General features: G+C 38.8%; 1 protein-coding gene across 18 annotated transcripts in view; it reads right to left on the reverse strand.

The window, feature by feature from the left end:
* VEPH1 (ventricular zone expressed PH domain containing 1) overlaps positions 1-26,281 on the reverse strand; it is a 759,919-nt gene that overhangs the window by 242,468 nt on the left and 491,170 nt on the right. For 17 of the 18 annotated variants that reach the window (XR_007155827.1, XM_047876091.1, XM_047876078.1 and 14 more), the window contains one exon: positions 18,405-18,701. Coding sequence is in view for 17 of the 18 variants with exons in the window: in XM_047876091.1 (XP_047732047.1) it covers positions 18,405-18,542 (138 nt within the window). In the remaining variant the exon portion in view is untranslated. Of the gene's footprint in view, positions 1-18,404; positions 18,702-22,797; positions 23,014-26,281 lie in introns of those variants that run through there. The other variant, XM_047876082.1, reaches the window with a different exon arrangement.

Below are 26,281 nucleotides of genomic sequence, written 5' to 3' on the forward strand. Positions count from 1 at the left end.
CACACAAAAGTAATAAAAGCAAGAATGCATGTTTAGTTTGTGGTTTTAGTTCCTGATTTTTGATTTAAAATGTTATGGTCAAAAGCAAGAAAATACTGTAAATATTTTAAAAGCATATAGGATGTATCACTTTCTTCCTATTTTCAAAGTTTATGCATTTGTTTTAATTTTTTAACTGTCTTATAAGCATCTGTGGAGATAAATAAGCACTTTTTCTTAGTCAACTTATGTATGTGTTATGTTAACATATAGTATGAAACGTCCATATATTAATCCATCCCCACATTCCTAGAATGAACACCACTTGGTTGGTGGACTGTTTTAGTATATTTTCTACATTCCTCCTTTGTTGGTGACTGTATTCTTTATTTTAATGCAACAGAATAATTACTTATGCCAGAACAGAATGCTGCTATGCAGTAAACACGTTCTTATGAAGCCAAGTCACAGAGAAAACACAGGATGTGAATGAGCAAAAAATGATTCTAGCTTTTCCAAAAATCTCTGTGGCAGCATGGAAAGCCAAAATCATTCTCAGGGTGAAAAATAACAGAGAATACTCTTGGGCTAAAATCACTATTTTTGGTCACAATTGCCCTTGTAAGTAGCAGTTACTTTTAAGGGCATTATCTTCAAATATCAAGCAGCATCATAGGTAATAAAGAGTATTTTATGTAATAAAGAGAATATATACATAAGGGTAGAAAGAACAGGGAACCAATGGCATAGATAGAAGGAAGTCTATATTCCAAATGATATCAGCCAAGCCTTTGTCATGGCCACCCCAGTGTGATCCAATAGGTGAACAAATGGAATAATCTTGGTGCCAAGAATAAAAGCTATGCATCACCCAACAGCATCAACTCCCATTCACCAACGTGCTCTTGTTATTGCCATTACCTAAATATGGAATTTGTTAGCAACGGAGATTAATGCTGAGCCCCAGAATGGCACCATCCCTCAAGGACACCAATCAATCATTTGGTGCAAGTTATTTACATAAGTCATTTTCCACCTCGGAAAGAACATCAGTTATATTGAGTGGAATTTACACATAATCCAGGTTTGAGTTTGACTTTCCTGCCCATAGGGCCTAAGCCTGAACCTCTATTTGAAGGATCACAGAGTATTTGGTGTGTTGAAACAAGATCCTACTTAACTTTGCATCAGGCTAGAGAATCACTTTATAGCAAAGTAGATAGAACAATGGGCACCTGATCATGGATTCATTAGTCCTGTCACATATGATAACCTTTCTTTCCCCTGCCCTGAAGCTCCTGGACTAACAGATCAATGGAACAGGTCTTCAAAGGAGCAACTGAGCCTAATATCTTATGAGGTTGAGGAATTATCTTCTAAGAGGCAACATACATACTAAAACAGTGACTATTACATGGTGTTGAATTCCCTATGGGTAGAATACATGAGCCTGAGAACTCAGTCACTTCAAGCTCTTGGGTCAAGAGATCAGCAAAAGAAGAAAAGAGTGACCACCCTGATAAGGGTAATTGACCATATCATTAGGAGGAGGTGGGGCTGCTGTTGTGTAATGGGGGCATCTCGAGGTACTCCCCTGCCTAATTTTGGTGGTAAATGGACATGGGGGTCATCACACTTTGAGACAGGGATGGAGATCAGGGACGCAGATCCCTCAGGAAAAAGCATAGGAGTCACCCAACTAGAAAGCAACTTAAATCAGCAGAGGTGCTAGCTGAAGGCATAGGGAATAGAATAGGTGGTAGAGGAGGGAAACTGTATTAGCTTTCTTGTTGCTTCTATAACTTATCATCACACACCTAGTGGCTCAAGAATTTGTGTTGATAGCTGTATTTGCCTACAGTTCCAGAGGTCAAAAGCTGAAAATTAGTCTCACTGGGCAAAAGTCAATGTGTCAACAAAGCTGGTTTCTCTGCAGGCTGTGAGAAGAGAATCCATTTCTGCATCATTTCTGCATAGATTCTAGAGGTTCTCTGTATTCCTTGACTCATGTCCTCCATGAGGACCCTCCATCATTCCATGACCCTCCATCTTCAAAGTGTATCACTCCAACCTCTGCTTCCATCAGGCCACCTCCTTCCTCAAAGAAGGGCTTTGACCTTCTCACTCCCTTGTAATTACATTGGGCCCACCCAGATAATACCGCATAATCTCCCCATCTCAAGATCTTTAACTATATTATATCTGAAAACTCCCTTTTTCTATGTAAGATAAAATTCACAGGTGGACATCTTTTGGGGGCCATTATTCAGCCTACCACAGAGATGATCAGTACCAATTGCAGCCTTGAAAGCAACTGGGGTGGTAGACAGATCCTCTCACTAACCTTCTCGTAAATTTTTTCAGGAAAAGTATCTCAGAGAAGCTGTTTCCATATGGAATGAAATTATTATACAAAGCAAATGGATCTGAATGGTGAGAAGGGTAGACTGGGTTGATACTATAGCACACTGCCCATATACCTATTTGGGACAAAGGCACTCATGTTCTCAGCTTCCAGTTCAGAGCAAAACCTGCCTGCATAAACTTCTTTGTCAAAGGGAATGGCCTCACCCAGGAGTTTGTTCCTCCCTTGGAACAGCCATTTTGGAACCTGTTTTTCTGGGAACCCAATTACAACAGGGTGTTTATAGATGGCACTGGGAAACATAGCAAACCATGGGTAAACAATAGTTTAACAATAAATAGAAGAGAGATTTCCATTTGGATGAAATAAGCCAATAAAAGCAGAAGTTGCAACTCAATAAAAGTACATGAGAAACATGTGTGCCCTGGTTCATGAACACCAAGATTCCATTTTCCTGCTTTAAAGAGTACTGAGTTGTTGCGGAATTCTGAAAGGAGTGCTTTGGAAGGAAGCTGGAGTATACAGGAGAGACTACTGTGTCAGCAAGATTGTTTAACAAAAGGCATATATTCTGATTCTAAGATTTCTAACTAGAAAAGTTAAGCAGATGGCCATAAGGATAAATCACTGCCCACGGGTCATAATTTCATTGAATATATTAATATATTAGGCATAGGTGCATCAGTTATGAACTTTGATATTACTGTGAATCTCCTGTACCTAAGAATTTCCTATAACACTTTATGAAAAAGAAAAGATTTTTCAACTTGAATTTTTTTTTACACATTCCTACATATGACATGAAGCAAAACATTCTCCAAAAAGGAGAGTTCCTCCAAAAAAAGGTGAAAATCTGGAAAGCTGTTAACTGCTCCATTCAACAAATATTCAAAAAGACAAAAGAAATTTAAACAAATTCTTTTAATGATATCATTGAATAGTTTAAAGATTCTTGGCATGACATCAGCTTTGCAATTAGGGTTTTCCTGACTCACATTCCAGGAAACACCCTGTTCTTATGAAATGTATGTGTGTACGTACATATGTGTTTATGTTTGAGCTCAACATTGGGTCAGTACCTGTGTACATTAAAATGAGTAACTTCTAAGAACCAGATCTATTCATATCAAACCCATCAAACTGGGTTTAGAGGTTCAGTCTCACAGTAACCTGGTCATTGTTAATTTTAAAGTAATTTACCCTAAAGTGGTGGGGAGGTCCAAGTACAAGGGTAGGACAATGAAAAATCCACACATTGTGCTGTTTCAAGCCTAGTTTCCAGGATGGGTCATTCTCACTCAGCCACAGACACCACAACTCCATGTCAACACTCCTAAACCATTTGGTCACACTTCTTGATGCTATAAACAGTCTTCAGGGAATGGCGCAGTGGCAAAAGGGAATGAAATAAAGTACTCAACGGTGGGAATAGCATAGGAGTAGAAGTTGAAAGAGAAGAAGGAAGACATCTTGAGGATCATTTCTCCTTCCCTTCCTTCAGAAACAGCATAGCAAAGCAGTTAAAAGCATGGATTCTAGAGTCCAACTGCCTGTGCTCAAAGCTATCTTCTGTTCTGATCAGCTGCAATCTTGGGCAATCACTTATCTCTCTGTCCCTCAGTTGTCTAATCCTTAAAACTGGGATATTATTAGTATCTATCCCTAGTAGTAGTGTGCAGTTTAAATTAGTTAATGTAGGGAAAGGATTTACAACAGTGTCTGGCATGTAATAAGTACAGAGAGATGTTATAACACACGGTGAGTTACAAATATTTCCTTGTGTGTTATAATTTTTTTATATTCATTTCACAACTATTAAACAATGTACAGCACAAAAAGACCACATACTTACCCTTCTCTTATTGTTACATTCTACATGGCATCCATACTAATAATCATTCTTTCTAGTTTTAAGAGCACACATATATACACACCTCATTTATTCTATCATTCTGAGAACCTCCAAGGTGAAGACAATAACAACACCAACAGCACCAGCAATGATCCCAGAGCTCATAACCTCACTGTGGTTCCCAGCAGAAGCAAACATAAAACTACTTTGAGGGGGAAAACACTCCACAAAGCCATCCAGTATTCATACAAGTAAAATTCTACTTAAACTGAATTTAAAAATCCAAACTCATAAAACATTCAAGGAACTAAGCCAATAGGAGCACATATTCACATACAAAACTTGGGGCATAATGGATAGCCAAAAATCAGATAATGGAATTATTGATCTCAAATTATGCAATTAGACGTGCAAAAGGACTCACTGTATCAAGGAAAACTCTTGGTATGAACAAAGATGACATCTCTTCAAAAAGGAACAGAAAGATGTTAAAAAGAAACAAATGAGACTTCTAGAAATGAAAAACTCAACAAATGAATGAAATGGTGGATAAGATACAGCTGGAAAAAAGACTCAATGGATGGGAATATAGAGTTGAGGAAAGGAAAACATGACGGATCATACAGAGATGGAAACTACAAAAGATCAGAAGGTATGGAGAATGAAACAAGAGAATATGAAGGATGTGAGGGCAGTTATTTTTGTCTGCTTTATTTATTATATCCCCAATGCCTAGCAGATAGTAGGTACTCAAAAAATACTTGCGGAATGCATAAATGAATGAATAAATAGCATTTCCAGAAGGAAAAGTTAATTGGAAAAGAAAATATTTGATATAATATTTTTAAAATTTCCAAAAGTGACAAAAAGCATAAACTTCAAACTCACAAAACACAATGAGGATTAAGTAGGGATATACAAGTAAAATCACATCCGGACACATAATAGTGTGAAACCATAGAACACCAAAGACACGGAGAAAATATTACAGCATGGAAAAAGTAGAGTAGGTATAAAGAATGACAAACCAACAGCAATAGTAGGAGTTACCGAGAAATAAAAAGACTGCCCAGCTAGAAATCCACACCCAGGTAATCACCATTCAAAGTGAAGGGCAAAACAAGCACTTTTTCGGAAAAGACAAACATTTAGGCAGTTTATCACTTATAGATCCTGGCTGAAGGGACTCTTATTATGATACTTTCGAAAGTGGAAACTTGGATTTGGAGGAAAAAAAGGGAGGAAGACAATGGGGAATAAAAGGGATGATAAGAAAAACTGGGGAAATAGGTTCTTGAACCAAACATTGGCTGATTTCTTTTTTAATCAGTAATTTTAGAGAATAAGTTTCAAGGGTATTAAACAAGGTAACATAAAAAATACTGCTTAACGCTGTTATATAAGAGGGGCATGAAAGTATTTCAAGGTCCTTACGGTAATAGGAAAAGAGAGCTATTGAATAACTTTAGATATCATTGTAATCCATCAAATGTAAGGTGGTATCAGTGATAAGATCTTCCATTATGAAGGAAGAGAAAAGACTAACAATTAAATTGTGAGTTATATCATGTCTTAAGGAGAATTCTAGGCAAGACATAAATTGATGGTACTAACCTCTTATTTCTTTGAAGTTTCTTCCATCTCTTCCAGGAGAATTGCCTGTTTCCTGCTTTTAGCTGCATTACTTGTTGTAGTTTAATAGACAATATTTTACCAATATCTCAGTAACAAAAGAGTATAATATTTTTTAGGTTCCATAAAGCTCTCAGTTATTATTTTGTAAGAAAATGTGGAATTCCTATCATTCCTGCACGAATATTTTGATGAATATTTTGTTCACTAATATAAAATGCATACCCTAGTGCTCTCTTCTATGCCTTCCCAAATACCCAGTAAGTGTTTGTTACCACATTATAATCTAGAAAGTTTGGAAACATTTTAAGCAGACATTTAACCCAACATTGATTGCTAGTAACAATAATGCACCTAATTCAGTTGGAATGTTAACAGTATGAAAGCTACGAAAAATTTATGAACAAGTAGGCCATGGCAACTTTATTATGCCTAATACCTGGCCAACGGTGATTGTAAGATTGTAATCAATTATAAAATATATTCTTGTTTCAGAGTTATAAGTGTGTGAAAAATGTCTTAGAATTGATAAAACATGGCAAATATGTTTGCTAAAATTTTAAAGGTAACTACTAAAAGAATTGACATAGAATATGTAACTTTCAAACCAACGGAGTCAATAGAGGTGGAAAATGAAAGGTTAAAAATGCCTTCAATTAAAAAAAACTGTGGGGTGCCTGGGTAGCTCAGTCAGTTAAGTGCCCGACTCAGTTTCAGCTCAGGTCATGGTCTTGCGTTTCGTGAGTAGAGTCCTGCATGGGGCTCTGTGCTGATAGTGCAGAGCCTGCTTGGGATTCTTTCTCTCTCCCTCTCTCTCTGCCCCTCCCCCACTTGCTCTCTCTGTCTCTCTTGAAATGAATAAACTTAAAATTTTTTTTTGAAAAGTGCAGAAAAGAAGATAAAAATTTAGAAAATCAGGAAATATAACTCAAAATAAAAATGGAGAAATATAGCCAAATATGTAATTTATCATGATAAATACAAATTGATTAAATTTATCAATAAAAGACAGATTTTCCATTTTTTTTTAATTTTTTTTCAACGTTTATTTATTTTTGGGACAGAGAGAGACAGAGCATGAACGGGCGAGGGGCAGAGAGAGAGGGAGACACAGAATCGGAAACAGGCTCCAGGCTCTGAGCCATCAGCCCAGAGCCCGTCGCGGGGCTCAAACCCACGGACCGTGAGATCGTGACCTGGCTGAAGTCGGATGCTTAACCGACTGTGCCACCCAGGTGCCCCAGATTTTCAATTTTTAATATTTAACACATCTATAGGATGTTTACAAATTATATTTAAGTCATAAGGACATGGGAAGATAAAAGGTAAAAAGACAGGAAAAGGGAAAATAGGCAACTAGTCCAAAGAAAATAGGCAAAACTTATCAGAATAAAGTTGTACAATATATAATAGTAAGAGGAAAAGTTCTCCAAGAGTAAATAATGATTCTAAACTTGTACATAATAATAAAAAAGAAGATGTGGTATGTATATACAATAGAGTATTATTCAGCCATAAAAAAAATGATATCTTGCCATTTGCAACAACATGGATGGACCTAGAGACTATAATCCTAAATGAAATAATCCGGACAAAGACGAGTAACATATGATTTCACTTACATGTAGAATCTAAAAAAACTAAACAAATAACAAACAAAGAGACTCTTAAATACTGAGAACTAAATGGTGGTTGCCAGAGAGGAGCTGGATGGGAGGATGGGTAAAATAAAGGGAATTAAGAGGTACAAACTTCCAGCTATAAAATTAATGTCATGGAGATTAAAAGTGAAACATAGGGGACACAGTTAATAATATTGTAATAACTACATGTGTGGTATCAGAGGGCGACTCCACTTATTGTGGGGAGAACTGAGTAGTGTATAGAATTGTTGAATCTATATGTTGTACACTGAACCTAATAGAACATTGTATGTTAATTATACTTCAAATTTAGAAAATCTCCCACATTTATAAAGCAATCTTGACAAAATTACAAGGAGAAATTGGCAAATCCAAAATTATAGTGGGAAATTTTAAAACACCTCTCTTAGTAATTGACTGTCCAAGCAGACACAAATTTATTGAGGATATAGAAAACTTGAATGATATAATCAAAAGGAGTTCTTTAACCAACTTACTTAATATCTCATACTAATTCAAGAATACACATTCCTCTGGGGCACAAATGAAACATCTAAAGAGGCAGCATAGTGTGGTAGTTAAGAGTAGTCTCTGAATCCAAACTCTCCAAACTTGATTTTTGTCTCTATTATTCACTAGCTATATAACCTTGAACAAGTTCAATTATTAACCTCTCTGTGCTCCAGTCTCCTTATCTATAAAATGGAGATAATATTAGTATACTTATCTCAAAAGTTTACTGAAAGAACTAAATATATTAACATGTGATAAGCTCTTAGAACAATCCCTAGAATATAGTTAAGTGCTACATAAGTATTAGCTGTTATTCGTTACACAGGTTAGCCATAAACTGTGCTACAAAGCAAATCTCAACCACTCCTAAGCAATTTGTATCATGCCATTCATGTTCTCCAACTACAATGCAGCTAGATTTTAACTTAATAACAAAAAGTTTCCAAAAATTCTTTGGGAAATTAAAGCACAAACTTGTAAATCACTTATGAGTCAAAGAGGAAATCACAATAAAAATAAGAGAGTATTTAAGAATTCATAATGAAAATACTGTATCTCAAAAACTTATGGGATGACACTAAGTGGTACTTAGCAAGAAATTTAGGGTCTTAAATGCTTATATTAGAAAGTAAAAAAAAAAAAAAAAAAGCTAATTGTACAACTGAGGGGATTAGAAAAAGCATAGTAGAATACAACCAAATAAAGAACAAAGAGGAAAACAGCAAAGATTTAAAAAGGAATTAATGAGATAGAATAAAAACACCCTATACAGATGATTCATAAACCAAAAACTTTAAAAAGACAAAGCTCTGAAAATACTGATGAAAGAATCAGTGAAAAAGAGCACTTAAATACAGATACAGCAGAACATAAAAGTACGAATTAAAAAGTTTTATACCAATAAATTTGAAAACTCAGATAAAATGTACAATTTCCTAGAAAATATATTTTATCAAAAGTGACTGAAGGAAAACTCCCTGATTTTCTTCAAAGAAAATGAAATCAGTAATTTAAAAATCTACCAACACCCCCACTCCCACCACACACATACACACACACACACACACACACACACACACACACACACACACACACAAACCCTCATGGTGCCCAGAGGGTTTTATAGCTTTCTATGAAAGTCTTATAGATAACAAAAACATGGAAACTTTTCCCTGCTTATTTTATGACCCCAGTACATATAACTTGCTACTAAAGCCAGGTAAAAACAGTGGAAGATAGGACAATTATAGACCAATCTCATGGTTCCAAAGCTCCTTTAAAAATATTAACCAAATCAGGAAATGTATTAAAATTAATGTCAAATTTCACTTTATCCCAGAATGTTATGATGGTTTTATATTTTAAAAATCTATTATTATGATTCACCACATTAACAGGGAAAATAGGGAAAAAGGAAAAATATGACTATCTCAAAAAAGCAGAAAAAGAAGTAGATAAAATTTAACAATTTTTAGAAAAAACAAGAACAGGGGTTTCTGGGTGGCTCGGTCAGTTAAGCATCTGACTTTGGTTCAGGTCATGATCTTGCAGTTCCTGAGTTTGAGCTTCGCGTCATGCTCTGTGCTGACAGCTCAGAGCCTGGAGCCGGCTTTGGATTCTGTGTCTCCCTCTCTCTGCCCCTCCCCTGCTCAAGCTCGCTCTCTCTCTCTCTCTCTCTCTCTCTCTCTCTCAAAACTAAATAAACATTAAAAAAAAAACAAGAATAAAAGGGAACCTCCTTAATCTGATCAAGGGTACTAATCAAAAGCCTGGAACAAACATTATAATTATGTTGTTAAGTCAGAAAACTACCTTTAAAGAATGGAAAAAGGGTATCTGCTAACTCCATTCTATTCAACATTGCTCTTGAGAACTAGACAGGACAAGGAGACAGAGAAATCAAATAGAAAGGATATGGATTGAAAAAAGAAGAAACAAAACTATTAAGATATTGACTGTATGCATAAACAAATTCTAAAGAATGTGCTTCTCTCATCTTATAAAAATTCTTTCTTGATTCCCTAATTCTTTCTAATTACCACCTCATTTCTCTACTCTTCTTCAAAGGAAAATGCCCAGAGATGTCACTGCTTTTCTTCAAATCTCTTCCCATTCTGTCTTAAACTAACTTTGGCTCAGCTCTCACCCCTACTTATCCAATGATGCTGCTTTTGTCATTGTGATCTTCATGGACCTGAATAACAGTCATTCTCAGTCCTCATCTCACCTGACCTACTGGCAGCGTTGACCTCGCTCTGTCCTTGATCATTTCTCCACTTGGCTTTCAGGACATCATGCTCTTTCTTCCTCCTTCAGTGGCCCTTTCTCACAGTCGGCTTCACTGGTCCTCCATCATCTCCTCGAGGCTGGGCTCAGTCTTTGGGCTTATTTTCTGTGAACACTCACTCTCTCAATGATTTCATTCAGTCCCAAAGCTAATGAGTTCCAAAATTATCCTGTCCAGCCCAGACTTGTCTCAACTCCAGACTCACATATGCAACTATCTCCGTGACATCTCCATTGAGACAGCTAACAGCTCAGCCCCCATGCTTATAGCAGAACTCCTGATTCCTTCCTACCTCTCAACTTCATCATTGTAGCTTTTCAGGCCAAAAATTTTTAGTCCCGTTCTCTCTCTCCCTCCACGCCACCCTATATCAACAAATCCTATTGGTTCTACCCTTAAAATATACCCAGAGACTGAATAGCTCTCACCATTCCATTACACCCTCATGGCCAAAGTCTCTGCTTATTTTTTAATTAAAAAAATTTTTTTTAATGTTTATTTTTGAGAGAGAGTGCAAGCAGGAGAGGGTCAGAGAAAGACACACAGAATTCAAAGCAGGGTCCAGGCTCTGGGTTGTCAGCACAGAGCCTGACACGGGGCTCGAACTTACAAAATTGTGAGATTATGACCTGAGCCGAAGTTGGACGCTTAACTGGTTGAACCACCCAGGCGCCCTAACTACTGAACTTCTTATCTGGATTTTTGCAATAGTCTTTTAAATGGCCTTCCTGATTCCACCTTTGCTTTTCCACAGACTCTTCTCAAAGCAGGAAAAGGAAAATAAGATCATGTTACTTCTCTGGTCAGAACTCTCCAATAGCTGCCCAAGGCCCTGCATGATCTGGCCTCCACTTCCCTTCTGACCTGATGTTCTATGACCTTCCTGCCTTGCTTTCTCTGCTACAACCACACTGGCTTCCTTAATATTCCTCAGGAACTTCAGGCTGCCCTCAACCTCAAGAACTTTGTATCTGATGCTTCTTCTGCTTGAAGTGAGTTCTTCCAGATTTCTACAAGTATTGCTTCTTCATCTCCTTCAAGTTTTGCTTCACACCAGCTTCTCAATATGGCCACTTTGTCTTCCTGTTTAAAATTCCATACCTTTAATCCCCTGTCCTCAACCTCTGCTCTGTTTTTTTTTTTTTTTTTTTTACATAGCACTTACGGATCCTCTTTTAATGCAATGCATACTTTCCTTATTTATTTTGTGTATTTTTCTGTCTCCCCCAATTAAAATGGATGCTGGCAGAGATTTCTTTTTCTATTTTGCCTACTCTTGTATCCCCAGCATCTGGTACTGTGTCTGGCATATAGTAAGTGCTTAAGAAGTATTTGTTGAATAAATGGAAAAAATTATAGACAAGATATTAAGATTAATAAAGAGAGTTGAGTCTGATATATGATCAAAAATAAGTGTCATTTGTTTTATAATCACCTGAAAGAAAATAGTTGGAAAATATTTTTTAAAGGATGTAATTTTTAGGGGCGCCTGGGTGGCTCAGTCAGTTAGGCATCCGACTTTGGCTCAGGTCATGATCTCACAGTTCATGGGTTCGAGCCCCGCATCAGGCTCTGTCTGTGCTGACAGCTCAGAGCCTGGAGCCTGGTTCAGATTCTGTGTTTCCGTCTCTCTCTACCCCTCCCCCACTCACACTCTGTCTCCCTCTGTCTCAAAAATAAAAATAAAACATTAAGAAAAAAACTTTAAAAAAAATAAAGGATGTAATTTTTATAATCTCAGCAAAAAACCTAAAATACTTATAAATTTTTTTTTAATTTTTTTTTCAACGTTTATTTATTTTTGGGACAGAGAGAGACAGAGCATGAACGGGGGAGGGGCAGAGAGAGAGGGAGACACAGAATCGGAAGCAGGCTCCAGGCTCTGAGCCATCAGCCCAGAGCCTGACGCGGGGCTCGAACTCCCGGACCGCGAGATCGTGACCTGGCTGAAGTCGGACGCTTAACCGACTGCGCCACCCAGGCGCCCCAAATACTTATAAATTTTTAAAAAGACTTACAAAACTCTTTAGATCTTTAAGAAAAAAATCATAAAACTTTACGGCAAGATACTTAAGAAGATCTAAGAATATGGATAAATAATACCTACAGATAAGAAGACAGTAACATAAAGATGTTAATTTTCTTCAAATAAACCTATAGTCATAATAAAATGCCTATCAAGATAGTGACAGAATCATTCTTTAAAGTTATTAAAGAACAAAAACAAACAAAGCAATTTTAAAGAAGTCTGGGGATATTTGTCCTACCAGCTGTCAGGACTATTACAGTAAAAGGTATAAGGCAAGCTACATTAGAAATAAATGCGCAACATGCTTAAGCGACAGGGTTTGTACAAGAATATACAAAAAGTCCTTAAGATTAATAAGAAAAGACTTCTTTAAAACCTCAATAGAAAAATGGAAAGAAACAACAACAACAAAAAAACCCCTAAATCCTAAATACTTTACTGAAACCCAAATGACATATAGCGAATAAACACCAAAAAATGATCTGTTGACCTTCCCAATAATTAGGGGAGTACAAATGTAAATAACAGTCAAATATGGTTCATTTAAATTGACAAAAACTATTAACAATCTGATAAATGCAAGCTGTGGTGAGAATATAAAGCCACTGGGAATCTCAAGCATGGCTGATGGGAGTGCAGGTTGGCACAACCATGGTGGAAAGCAATTTGGTGGTATATCAGAAAACTGAAAGTCTATAAAACCCCCAAACCAACTGTTTCATTCCTAGTTGTCTTCACTAGAGATACTAGCACATTTGGCAAAAACACTGATTACAAGAATGTTTACTATAACTCTGTTTAAATAGTAAATGTCCATCAAAAGAAGAATGGATAACCAAATTGTGGTATAATCATGTAGTGGAATACTCTATCACTCCAAAACCAAATGAACTGGGACTACCTGTACCAACATAGATAAACCTCAGAAACATTATATTGAGCCTTATGATACTATTTATATAAAGTTTAGAAACGTAGAGTATCATGCTATAAATAATTTTTGAGTTATGCGTGTATAGCAAAGACATAAAAACATTCATGGATAAATACCATAATTAGGATATTGGTTACTTTGGGAGAAAAGGAAGGTTTGAAATAGAAACATGCAGATGATTTCAATTTTATCTAGTTCTTAAAATTGGGCAATTCGTGCATGCCTAACATTTTTTATTGGTGTAAAAAAAAAAAGTTAAAGAGAGATAGAAGGTGGGTTGGTGGATTAGGCAGAAGGAACGTGGTGAATGAGGGTGGTGGGAGTGGGAAAAGATGAGTGGATGGCAATGAGTAGTCTGGGAGGAGAGCCAAGGTAGTAGAAGAAATGATTATTAGGTGAAAGCAGTCCAGAAAGGACTCAAAATGAAAAGACGAAACTTAAAGATACATTTGGGGACTCGGAGAGAATTTTGAGAAGATGCGCTTTCAAAGCAAAGCATAAGGACAAAATATTGCCCAGCAGTGTTTTGGACTAGCCAGTGGAAAAGAGAGCATGGACTGGAGAATGGAATCTAGTAAGGTTCAATTATTTTGTGAGCGATGTTAGGAAAAGGATTGAGGACTTGCTTGCCAAAAATTTTCAGATTCCAAAAAGATAGGAATAACTAATATATTGGACAGAATCATAATTTTTTGAAGGTATGAATATCCTGGAATGAGGGCCTAAAGACAACAATATTGTTGCAATGGTTTAAAAATGTGACACAATACACCTACAATGTTTTTCAAGTTACCTAATTATAAGCCTTGATTAAGCCTCAGGGTTTTGGTATATCATAACATTAATGTGGCCAACTGTGAGATGCTACTGTAGAAAAGAAATTTTAGACACAGAGTATCTGACTAGTATCAGCAATTGTTCTAAGCAGTTGGTTTAAGTGCAGGGCAATGATAAATTACAAAAGTAAATTAGGAAGGTGCCAAGGGAAAGAAGCCAGAATGTTGAGAATATAGGCAGTACCTGGGAGCTACAATGAGACACCTCAAGAATTTGGAAACAAGATTGCCCTTTGAGAATTAAGTGGGGGGAAAAATCCACTTATATGAATGGGATTGACCAGCTACTGGACTAACCATCATACTATCTGTACATGAGTGACTACAGGTGAGTTAAATATAGGGCAGTAGGGCTGGAATGTGATTCTAATAGAGGAGGAAGAAATCTAATCAATAGTGATATTCATTGTCTAGGGAAAGACTGGGTAAATGCACTTGGTAAGGACAGCATAGAGCACACAATAATTCCGACTAACATGGGTTATAATTTGCATTGTAAATCAATAAGTCAACACTCTAATTTATACCTCTGAGTCTTGCATTTGGATAGTATTTATCATGTACTGACAAATTTGAGTTTCCAGACCTAAACCTGGAAATGTGAGGTTGTATGACCTTTCTCTGCCATAGGCTCCTTCTTTGTCATGGAAATACCTAAGGACACTAGGACATTAAGGATGTTTAGCTGAGAAAAGAGAAGCTACAGGTGAGCCCTGATACCTACACCTATCTTTCTATATTTAAGGTTCTCACAGGAACAGAGTTACACTCTTTTGATTGTTGAGGCAATGAACAGACCAAATAACAATGTATAGAAAATACAAAGGGCTGCTGTAAACATTAGGGTGCATGTTCCCCCTTTGAATCAGCATTTTTGTATCCTTTGGATAAATACCTAGTAGTGTAATTTCTGGGTTGTAGGGTAGTTCTCTTTTTAATTTTCTGAGGAACCTCCATACTGTTCTCCAGAGTGGCTGCACCAGTTTGCATTCCCACCAACGGTGCAGAAGTGTTCCCCTTTCTCCGCATCCTCACCAATATCTGTTGTTTCCTGACTTGTCAAGATTTCATCTAGCCAAAAGGAGGAACACACTAAAAATTTTAAATTCTGACAGTGGAATAGTTATCTCTTTGTAGGTTTTGTGGTTATGACCATAAGCAATGGATAAAGTGCGGAAAACTACAGCAAAGGACTATCTCTTTGGAGCACCATTGTCATGACAAATCACCCTCTGCTGACTTCTTTCCTAGAACTATGGAGAAAGCTCGAGTCAGTGTCTCCACTCCTTTCCTCTCTGCTCTCCTGGCAAGGGCAAGGTAGAAAACTTTGACTAAAGGCTCCATCAAGGCTTCATGCAATGGAAAAGGGAAATTTGTCAAAGGGAAATATCAGAAACTTACTATGTTCTCATCATTGCAAATGTAGAAGGAGAAGTCACCTATTTGTCAGGTATCGTAGAGAAGGGATTTCTATGCTAGAAGGAAGTTGGCAAAGATGATTTAAAAGGAAGTTCTTTGTTTTTAAAAAGGAGTTGATATATTATTTTTGCTCTCTTTCCCTTATGTTCATCTGTTTTGTCTCTTAAAGTCCCCATATGAGTGAAACAGAAGAGACTCATAAATATGGAGAACAAACTTAGGGTTGCTGGAGCGGTTGTGGGAGGGGGGATGGGCTAAATGGGTAAGAGGCATTAAGGAATCTACTCCTGAAATCATTGCTTCACTATATGCTAACTAATTTGGATGTAAATTTAAAAAAATAAAAAATAAAATTAAAAAAATTAGGGACACAACAAACAAACAAACAAATAAAGGAGTTGAGAAGTAGAATTGATTACTGAGATTCAGGGTCATTAGGAAAGTCATAACAAGGGAAAGATGGGATGCAGCTAACAGGGAAGTGAGCCACTGAGTAGACATAGTGGTTCAGTGGACTAATCACTGGCAATGGCCATTGAATGTCATGGGCATTGGTGCATCATGGGAAGGTTTCAAACAATGGGAGACATGCAATAAAATCTTCTTTAGGAAGTTTAATTAGGTAACTTCTAGTACATTGAACCAGAGAACAGTAAGACCAAAGGCAAGAAGATCAATTGTTTTGAAGTCCTGAGCCAGAGTGATAGCAAAAGGAGAAGGAGAAGGTAATTCAGGAAAAGGAGAAGAAGGAGAAAGGGAAGAGATGTTTCTCAAGGAGTGTCCACAGAACTAATAGGGAAAGGAGAGAGTGAGAGTAAAAGGTCAAGAGTGACTCCAGGTTGCAAACCTGGAGATCTAAGAAAGTGATAGTACAGCTGGAAGAAAGATGATAACTTCTAATTTAGATAGATTGAATTTGAGATAATGGATATCAACTAGTTCGGGCTTGAGGCTTAGGGGGAGATGCCAAGGCTGGAAACATAGATCTTGGATGTAGAAGTTTCACTACAGGAGGTTATATGAATAGATGATTTTCTATAAGAACAGAGTATATTAATTATATACTCTGCAAAAGGGCAACTATGTATTTTTAGAGAGAAGTAATCACTACGAACTAGAACCATAGAAGTCATTTCAGGAATAATAAACCTTGAACTGGCTTTTAAAAGAATGGAAAGGGAGAAGGAATTCCACACTGAGACTTGCTTATAACTAGGACTGAATAGCAGACATAAAAATGGATCGATCTGCACAATCCTTCTAAAAACTAATTCTTTTTATTCTGCCATCCATCTGCTCATGCCACAGTTACAGATAGAGCAGTGGAAGAAGTGAGATGTGACACCAGTTAGTAGGTGAAGAACACAGGAGAATGACTGGCCCTCCAGATCTGCCTGGTAGGACGCTGATCTGAGGGGACAAATGACACCCTGATGACAGGGGACCTGCCTGCCTTAATGGGTAAAGGTGGCGACACATAACAGAACTCACCGGTTCTAAAATTCTGAATTTGACATCTGTTAAAAATAAGCAACTGATGAAGGAAACAAAAGAAATCACTGACACTAGTGACCTCTAGTGGAAACAGGCTTCAGGGGAATATGTATATATATATTTGTATTAGATTAGATGAAAATCAGTGGCATATTCAGCCAATTCATTTCTGCAGGAGTGTGAAGGAAGGGACTGTTAGAAATAGCACACAAATATGGCACAGAAAGTGGAAATGTACCAGGAATACTTGTGTTTTGAGTCAGACTAAGTTGATTAATGTTCTGAAAAAAAATGTGGACACATAATTGCTGTCAAAGACATTAGCTGAGAAAAGAGTGTGTGGGCAATGACTTCATTGGCCACCGGGGGGATTTAGTATGTTCCTGGTGGCCAATAAGTGAGCACGCTGACAGTCTTGAGGAGGAAGCCGCACTGGTTGCTGGTACACCTTTTAAACATTAAAATGTGGAAGGAAGCTGTGATCTCTGAAATGTGTACACATTTGGTAATTCAGTATTTTATGGCTCAAGTCCTGTCTCTTTCCTGTCTGCCTGGGGGCTGTCTGCACCAAGTATTAGCAAATGCTGTTGACACAAGAGATGCTTGGTAGACTTGGTCTTTGAAATGGGACTGATCTCATGGAGGGCCCCTGCACAACCAAGAAGGGCAACATCAAACCACACTGGGCACTCCACATCTACCCTCTTAGGGAAGCACTTTCAGAATATATAATCTTGACATTGAAGAGTAGCAAAGGAACGGGAGACTTGAGGGAGATTATAAATTTGTCTGATCACACTGGGGGCTAATGATGACTGAGTTGAATTAAATGGGGGTGGGGGTTAGGAAAAGGAGTAAAAAAGTAAGATTTTTTTTTTTAATGGAGATTCTATAGAAATACACAGAATCGGTGTTATCAAGCCCCGGGCAACTGTCACTTCTGGCAACAGAGTGATCCTTGTCCTTGTCTTATGTTACCTATGCGGCAGGAGGCGTCATCCTGCCTTCTTTCATTATTCAGCCTCCTCCACACACCCTGCTTTGTTTACTGATGCTGTTGGCAGCTTGGCAGATCTGCTTTTCCCAGGATTTGCTCCCTCTCTTCTGCATGTCATTTCAAGGATAGAGAAACAGCCCTTAGATAAGCTTTTGTGATAATTCCACTCTGGTCTGCAATTTCCAGAGTTCTGATCTCCATGAATGGGCAAAAGGCAGCCTAGCCTCCCGCTAGGTCAAGACTGCTCTGGTGTTATTTCTTAGACGCCAAATTAAACCACAGAGCAGAACCAGTATTAAGGGAACCAGTATTAAGTGGTCTTTCCTCTTTCCCCTGCAAAGTTCCTTTCCCACAGGATACGTACAATCCTTTGGCCCTAGAATAAGTCATTTTGGGAGTCTAGTTTAAAAACTAGTTTACTTACGGAAGATGAGCTAATTATTTTAATTTGTTCCAGAGCTTCTGTCAGGCTGTCTTCAATCTCAGAGTCATCTAAAGAGAAGAGGTCCCCGGCTCGGGAAAGATCTTTTTGTCCTAAAACCAGTCTGAACAGCTGATGCATGATGGGAAATTTGATAAGCAATTGACCTTCGGCAGCCCCAGGACCACGTGTTTCAGTTATCACAGGTTAGTAAGGCAGAAACATGCAGCAGGAAGTATATACTTTGTAGTCCTTGAAAGGTCATTTTTCTCCAGAATTTGAGGTCTTCTTTGACACTCTCTGGAAAAGAAACAAATGAAACAATGTTGCTGTTAGTAGAATGGCATGGGCTCAAAATGTAACCTCTCCACTGAGCAGAGACCGGGAAGACAGTTTGGAAATGTGCAGAGTCACAGATCCTGGCTTGGTGATCTTCAAATGAGCTCTTCCCTTATTTATTTTCTTTTCCCCCAAAGGATCCTGTCAAAAATGTGTAGGTTTCTCTAGAATTTAACAGGAATGTTAAAAAGCTGCTTAAACCTCACACTTATTTTTCTCCTTTCTGTATCCTTCTTCGTCATTCTATGCCACAAGGAAACAAGTGGACACCCAACCCTTGCCATATTTCCCCCAGATTCCCATGGAAAGCAAACAGAAAAGGGCAATGAAAGGAAAGAGGGAACACAGAAAACACCCACTGCCTGGTTTTCTCTTTTTTCCTGGACATGGAAACCAGTGCTTGCCTTCTTGGCCAGGTTTCTTTCCTACACTGACAAGGGAAACTCCCCCCAGCATTGCGAGGCAGGGTAAAGAGGAAGGGCTTTGGGATCAGGCAATCTTCCCTCTCCTCCCACAGTTGAAATAATAAAGTCCCACTATACTTCTTACTCAATTAACAGTCCACAGAGAGAAGCGCAATGGCACAAATTAAATATCTGATTTTTCTCATCAGCTCCCTTCTGGGCCTAATAAAATCACGGACCATTTGCAATGGTAGAGACCTTAGCAATCATTTATTTAATGACTTCCCAAAGGCTCCATAGTAACTGCAGGAGCGCTGTTCCCCGGACTTCAGGCCAGCGGGCTTCCCCTATGGTTTACAATGAAGTGGAATCATCTCGTGTAACTTAAAAATGAAGACCCACGTGCAAAGAGTAACAGCTGAGGGTGACTTATTTCATATAAGAATATAAGCAATAGGCAAGTCTGCCCAACATTTCATTCTGAATGTGTTCCTCAGAACGATTTTGAAAGGGACAGGGGAGTCTGCTGCTTCCTCGGGTGATCTTAAACCTCCCCTCTGAGCTCCCACTGTGTGGGCACCTCTGTGTGCTGAATGCAATTTTATTTTTTAATTTTTTATTTAAAAAAAATTTTTTTTAACGTTTTTATTTATTTTTGAGACAGAGAGAGACAGAGCATGAACAGGGGAGGTCAGCAAGAGGAGACACAGAATCAAACAGGCTCCAGGCTCTGAGCTGTCAGCACAGAGCCTGACGCGGGGCTTGAACTCACAGACCGCGAGATCATGACCTGAGCCGAAGTTGGCCGCTTAACCGACTGAGCCACCCAGGCGCCCCTGAATGCAATTTTAAAGTCTAAAGATACACACTCTCCATGCAATATGGTCTCTAAATGCAAGCCAAATCCTTCATCAGGCACTCAGTGCAGTTTGTAGGCCATTGAAGGGAAGTGGAGGGTAGTATTGCCTACGTGCGACTTTTGTATTGCTCACCAGCTTCAGAAAAATCATACCCGATACTTATACATGCTTGTCTGTATGCCATGTGCTGTTCTAGATGCTTTGTAAACATTAACTCATTTAACCTTCATAATAACTATATGAGGATATTTCATTCCCATTTTAATGGTGAGGAACCAAGGCATTAGATAACTTGCCCAAGCCACACAGCCAATAAACTGTACAGCTAGGATTTGGATCCAGAGATTCCAGTGCGACCCTCAAGTTCATAACCACTATCGTATGCTGGTTCCACGTAAGGCTCCATGTGAGGCTACTGTTATAAGTAAAGACCCTCAGAGCATTATTAACATTTGAGGACGAAGATATCGGTAGAGTCATAAAGCACGAAAATGAATTTCTCTTTCCTCCTACACTGACCCTGCATCCTTGCCCTTCTATGCCCTGGGCTTTAGGCCTACCAGACAGCAGGCGAGTCACAAGGAACAGAAGCTTAGAGGAAGAGAAAAGCAGGAGAGTTGGGGATGAGGGGGAGAATTCCATGGGGTGGAGAGACAGCAGAGAGCCCTACAAGGTAGTATGCGCCCTGGCAAATGTGGAAGGGCGAGTTACAATATCTACAGGGAAAATTAGGACGGCATGTTCCCCTTAGGACAGAATTTTCCCCTTAAGGCATTCTCCCCGTAGCCTCAGACATTTACAGTGACAGGGTCTCAGTGAAATAATATTCAGAAATATAAGATATTAGACGGGCACGGGATATGATTTCCCCTTGACCAGTCAGCTTCTTGGTCAATATCTGGCTGTTCCTGAAGCACATTCAGCTGTCCCAAATGTATCACAGCTGGAGTTCTGAGGAGGACAGAAATACATGCTGGTGGAGGGGGGCACCCCCGGTTTTTCCTGGGCTCCTTTTTCCTTTATTTATTTTGAGAGAGAGAGAGAGCAAGTTGGGGGGGGGGCAGAGAGAGAAGGAGATAAAGAGAATCCCAAGCAGGCTCTGCACTGACAGTGCAGAGCCTGACACAGGGCTCAAATCCACAAACCGTGAGACTGTGACCTGAGCCGAAAATAAGAGTCCTGTTGAACTCAACCAGATGAGCCACCCAGGCATCCCTGGGCTCGTTCGTTACTCTCCACACTTACAATGACACCTGGTATGAAGTCCTACATTCATGCTATCACTACTGAGTGTCCATCATGTGCAAAACATTATTGTTCAAAACACTGCCATCCGTGAGAAATTTTGCACATTAAAAAGTGGGGTAGGGAGAGGTGAAACTTACACCAAACATTTTACAATACAAGGATGACCCAGAGTAAAGTCTCTTGTATACTATAAAGGAAGTTTGGGGAAGTACAAGGGAGAGAGAGATCTCTCCTAGGGAAAGATGATGAGGAATGACTTTGTGAAGGAAATGGTGTTTGGGCTAGACATTTTTAGGATAGATTTCATTCAATGTACATGTGCCGTGTACATACTAAGTCAGATGCTTGTCTGCAGACTGAGATTCAAGTCCTAGCCTGGTCACTCTGGTTGTTGGACCTTTGGTTCATGCTTTTCCCTTCTCTGAGCCTCAATTTCTTCATCTGCACAATGGGGCTAATACATGCCTAGTCTATCTCACCAGGTTGTTTTGAAGATCAAAGCTAAAACACATGAAAGAGCCCCTTGTCAAATAATGACACCAACAGCTAATGTTTAGCAGGTGTTTACCATGTGGCAGGCACTACTATGAGTGTTTCGTAAGGATTGAGTCACTTAATTCTCACGACGATTCCATGTGATGAGAAACTGATGTTCAGAGAGGAAAGCAACCAGCCCAGGAACACCCAGGGAGTAATAAGTTGCAGAGTCAGAACCGAAGGCAGTTGATCTCCCAGAACAAAGCCCTGTCAGTTGCATACATGACCATGTGTGATAACTATTAAACTGCCTCCCTTCCATCAGTCTTCATTTAAAGAGCACCCCACATGGTATACTATACTGCCCCCTTCCTGCCTAAGGATCAGCAAGGCATGTCATTTATTTTTCAGCAGCTCTGGTCAATGTTTTGCTCAGGTGTCTGGCTTCTTTCTCCTGTTGATCTCTCTGCTACGGCAGAGAAGGTCAGCGACAGATCAAATTCAACCTCATCCTCTGAGAAATTCCCTGCCCTCATGAACGCCACATTCCTGTGACCTGTATGCCTGTATACACATGTGTTCACCAAACACACACAAGCACACACATATGTACACAAATGCACATATGTGTGCAGCTCAGATGCTTTCCATGCACCAAGCTCTTTGCCAGATACTTTCTTCTCAGTTCTCCCATCAACCCTGCAGGTAGATATTATTACCAAAGAGGAAACAGGACTGGTGAGATACCGTGCCAAAGGTTACACACAGAGCCAAGATTCACACCAAGTAGGTCAGCCTCCAAATCTCGTACTTTTTGAATTACAAAAACGGACTTATAAAATTCCTTCTTACTCCCCGCTTTTGCTCTCCTAATTTCTGTCCTTAATCTTTAAGGGACCCTAAATTGGAGCCCACTTTCTCATTATTTGTAATGTATATTTTTAAGCAGATATTGGTTGGCAAGTCAAGTTTCTGTAAGGAGAAGCAGACACCACACAAAAAAATGATTATGCACCAAGGGTGACACATTTCAGGGAGTCCCAGCTGTCCCCACAAAACTGGCTTTACCTGCGTGCTACTCCTCAAAGGCAGGCAGCTTGCTGTTACTCAGCTATAGGTTTTGAGCCTGGGCGCAAGACTCGGGCAGCGGACTCCGAGGGCACAGCAGATGGAATCCCCTCAGCTCAGTGAACCTGAAGTTGTTCAGTGCGGTGGCGGTAGTGCTGGGTGAAGAATTCAAGGAATGCAGCCTGATGCCACTGGCAGCTCCAGAGCTGGTCAGGTGACAGGCTGCACCTCACCCAGTGCAGAGTCGCCTCTGAGTGAAATGCTCTGTTTCCTGGGGTGAAACAGAAAGCCTGCTCCAGTAAAGTAGAGTTGTTTTTAACAGAGAAAACAAAACTCCCTGTGTTCGTGAAAATCTATACTTTCCCTGGGAAGAATGGGGAGGGGTGGGAGGTGTTGGGGAGAGAAAGCCACGCAGGAAACAGTTTCAGCAGAAACTCAAACAGGTGAATGGAATGACTATTGGGAGCCATTTCACAAAGCCTGGGGAAGAGAGGACTGCGGCTTAATGAACACCTCCCTCCCTCTCAAGATTTCACACCCAGAATTTGAAACACAGAGCATTTGTCCACTAAGAGTCCCAGCTCCTAAAGCACTGATCCTCTTGTTCTGCCTCTAGATTAATATTGTTGAAAACTTAAGGATGGAGAAAGTTGCTGCTAAAAGGAACAAACTACTAAACAAAAATGCATACCTTCTTTTCCACTCTATTTGCTGGGAGGTTCATAAAAATCCACTTGGATTTGCCCTTTAAGTCAGATTTGTACTTTAAATATTGCAGCAACACTCAGAGAATATGTTATCTTGCTGACACTCCAGAGGAGGAAAAGGTACTGAAACTCTCAACACTTAATGGTTTCAATGCTTAATGGTGCATTAAAAAACATGTTTTTAAATTGTATTATTCTCTACTCCCAACTCATCTGTCCTTATGGAGAGTCTTCTGCCCATCAAATCACCTCTTTGCTGGCAAAACGTACAGGAAGCTGTGCGGCAGACAAATTCATCCGTGTGGTCACAAAGATGTGACTCCCGCGAGCGCTACCCCACAAAGGCATGTGGTCAGAGGGGTCACATACTACCATTGAACCAGGTCATATGCCCCAGGGGAATGACCTTGTAAATCATTCTAGACATTTGGTGGTCAATCACACTTTTATGCCATCCACATATGGAGAATTCTCTTTAAGAGTTTTCTTTATAAAAATGGAGAAGCCAGGCACCCATGAGCAGGTGTAGCCTTTCACTGGTAATTTTCTGGCTTACAGATAGTGATGCAGTCTTCTCTTTTAAAGGAACAGACTGTATCTCTTTAGGCTTCCCTCTTCTTCATTCTCCATTCCTTATTAATGGCTCTTATCGCTAGGTTTTATCCAATTTTCTTCCATTTTTAAAGGAATGTAGTGTCCAGATTTGGACATTTTATAGAAACCCAGTAAGAAAAGCAGAGTGGTTAAGAGTGTGGGAACGCAAACACAACTGGATTCAGCTGTATCATTACTGGGGTCGATCAATTAATTCCTAGAGCCTCAGGTTCCTTATTTGCACCTGAGGATTGTGATATGGGTTGTTGGGAGGTTTTATGAGATTATGTAAAGCATTCACCACAGAACCTAGCATATAGCAACCACACAAGAAGTAACAGCAATCATATCCCTAATAATGTCATTATACTTATAGGTCATTTTCCTGTACTATGTCCCTATGCCATCCCTTCTAAGAGCTAATATACTGCTGTACTGCTATCCAACACTGAGTTCACATGTTAAAGATTTTTTATAAAGTCCTTTTTCCATTTGGGTCATATTTATAGCCTAATTGTACTCTCCCCCCAACCTAAATCTGGGTAGTTTATACACTATCTTGAATGTGTCCATATTAGTTTTTTGGCAAATTTGTTCCCTGGAGAGACAGCCTTACCCCCTCAACCATGGCTAAACAGTAACTGAATTTTTTACAGAGTGGAAATGGACTAAAATACAATGTATCTCAGACTTTTTGTGGCTGGGTAATCCAAATACCTGAGTTTCCTACGTAAGTGTAGTGCTCACTCCCACATTTATTGGCAAGGATGGAGTGTATAATTCCCTCTAGGGCACCAGGGGGAAAAGTTCTTTAGGACTCTTCAAGGTGACCTGCACTCAATGGGCACTAATAAAACATTGCTGGTTTATTCTACTATGCACCGGTAGATCTATTAAATAAAAATACATATGAACCAGTGGACTTAATTGAACCACTATTGGGATACCACCTGTGGAAAAAATTGAAGCTCTTTGGGAGGTTTCAATAAACATAATTAACTCAGGAAGCCAATTTATTCTGTGAAAATTAGCCTCTAGCTTCCAACTTCGGGTTAGAGTATTCCCTGGTTTCTTCACATTAGAAAATTCTAGAATAACAACATTTATTTACGTTACGCTTTGGATAACACTACTGCTCATCAAAATTTTCTCATTTTATTCACCTGTATTATAAATACCCACTGACGAGGTTAGACCCATTTGGGTTCTAGAAAATTTAAATAAAGTTCTCGGATAGATTTTCCTTTGAAAGAAAGGATTAAAGATTCTTTTCAAGGAGCATCTTTTTCACACAGTGTGAAAGAACTACAGGCGTTCCCATGGGAATTGGCCGCATACATTTCAGCCCTTCCCACAAGATGTCTATTGTTCCCTGTGCGTCTCTCGGTTTCCTCTGCCATGACATCTTGCTACATTCACTTCTACTGAAAGCCTCTGAGGCTGGGTTGTTCCAAACGATGCTAAAGGACTCAGTCCTTGGTCTTTTTCTAGAATTCATACTAAGTTTGTAGCGGGCTAATTATCATAAGCACATACAAAAATAGGCTTGGTGACTTACTGAGGCAACAGTTCAAAAAACATATTTTATTTTGAGTACATATCGCAACTTATTGAAGCACAAATAGGAAATACTTTCTTTCATTGGAAATGAGGGAAACATCTTCAAGTCTAACAAACTTTCTAAACCAAGAATTTGCGATCTATAATAATGACTTCATAGTGTATCCATTTTTGTAAATTTTGACTTTGCAGGTCATACTTTCCTAATTGATATAAATCTTTGTATAAACTGAATAAATATTATATAAATATAAATATGAGTAGTTAATATAAATCTTGCTAAAATTTTTTAATTCCAATTTTGTAGGGTATTTCCCCCAGAAAACATACCCAAGCTCTCAAATTACAAAGAAAATTCACTGTTAAATGTGTCTTTATTTACATTTAAATTCCATATACTAAACACCTGCATTGACCAATTCAAATAATGTCTTAAGTATTTTTTTCTATTCCTTAAATTGAAAACATACATGCTTCAATTTAAAATGTCATGGAATCCAATGATTGGTTACTATAGCAATTTAAATATGTATTTAGAAGAACAAAAAAGTAGTTAGATTCAATTATGATTTGTAAGATAACTAAAATAAATATCAAAGGAAAAAATGACAGCAACAATAAAC

Source organism: Prionailurus viverrinus, chromosome C2 (genome assembly GCF_022837055.1).
Source record: "Prionailurus viverrinus isolate Anna chromosome C2, UM_Priviv_1.0, whole genome shotgun sequence".
Lineage (NCBI taxonomy): Eukaryota > Metazoa > Chordata > Mammalia > Carnivora > Felidae > Prionailurus > Prionailurus viverrinus.